Consider the following 1242-nt stretch of genomic DNA (forward strand, 5'->3'; position numbering starts at 1 on the left):
AGTTGTTCATCAGAATACGGTGTTGTTTGTGTTTCTGCAGGAGTTAAGAGTTTGTTGTTTATGGCTATTGTGTTGAGTCTCTTGTAGTTTGTTTTCCTGGTGGCGTAGCAATGTGTTTGTGGAGAGCAAAGGCTTTTGTTGCAGTGTCCAAGGGGAAACACAGATGTTAATGAGCTCCAATGATTGTTTGATGTCTTTACTCAGAACAGAGTCATTTTAGAGGGAGTGAGCGATTAATTAATTGTGTTTTGTACTTTTGTGTGTTGTCAGCTGGGAGAGAGAGAGAGGAGGAGCCAATTAGGAGTTAACGAGGTGCAGCCGTGCGGAGGCTCGACCGCTGCGACGCGATTGGCCGTTCACGGGTTTGGAGCAATCAGCAGTGTGGTACTTGAGCAGTATCGCACCGCTGAAGCGTCAGCCAGCGTCAGCCCGCGTGCAACCCGTGTGTGAAGACCTCCGTGTGTGAAGACCTCCGTGTGTGAAGACCGACGTGGGTAAAGACCTGCGACTCTACCTGCGCGACTCAACCGAGCAGAGGAAACCGACAGAGGCGAGGAGGGTAACGCCGCTTTTCACGCTAAGTTGTAGTGATGCGCAGGTCGACCCGCGGATATCTGCGGGTGCGGACCCGCGCATCACTGGTAAGTTGCTTTTCTGCACTTTTCCCGTGTGCTTCGTTGCTCTCAGCTGTGTAGGATGGAGGAACACATGGGTGCGCTTGTCGGGGGATGACTCTAAGTGTGACTGGGTTGGAAGCACCGAGCAGGGGACGGTAAGTTGCTTCTCTTTTCTGCACTTCCGGACGAGGAGGGTAACGCCGCTTTTCATTGTCTGTCTCACTCACACTCTCTCTCTCTCTTCTTCACACAAAGGAAGTCTACCGAGAAGACTCGGCTAAACAGAATCGGAGGAATGGAGGAACTCTAAGTGTGACTGGGTTGGAGGCACCAAGCAGAGGACGGTAAGTTGCCATTGCTACCCTCATTGTCTCACTGCACTGTGCTTCATTGCTCTCAGCTGTGTAGGATGAAGGGACACATGGGTGAACTTGTTGGGGAATGACTAAGTGTATAAAAAAGGGAGAACATGGTGTAGTATAGTAAGGCGCTAAAATGACATGTGATGACCCCACCGCCAGGTTGCTAAGTATCCCTGTTTGTTTTTGCTGCTTTCCTTTCAGGTGCTGGACGCAGGGCCTGACGCGCTACACCTGAGCCTGGTGTGCTACATGATGTCTTCCCC

General features: G+C 51.2%; 1 protein-coding gene and 1 long non-coding RNA gene across 5 annotated transcripts in view; one reads left to right on the plus strand and one right to left on the minus strand.

The window, feature by feature from the left end:
* LOC111665273 (uncharacterized) overlaps nt 1-450 on the plus strand; it is a 3744-nt gene extending 3294 nt beyond the window's left edge. Inside the window, 1 exon segment of the mRNA XM_087177712.1 lies at nt 271-450. Within this exon segment, the coding sequence (XP_087033838.1) occupies nt 271-450 (180 nt within the window).
* Nucleotides 1-1242, minus strand: part of LOC111665274 (uncharacterized) — a 33498-nt gene that overhangs the window by 10448 nt on the left and 21808 nt on the right. The window lies entirely within an intron of this gene.

The sequence above is a fragment of the Seriola lalandi genome, unplaced genomic scaffold (genome assembly GCF_002814215.2).
Source record: "Seriola lalandi dorsalis isolate HSWRI2012SDOR001 ecotype SW California unplaced genomic scaffold, Sedor1 jcf7180002054630, whole genome shotgun sequence".
Classification (NCBI taxonomy): domain Eukaryota; kingdom Metazoa; phylum Chordata; class Actinopteri; order Carangiformes; family Carangidae; genus Seriola; species Seriola lalandi.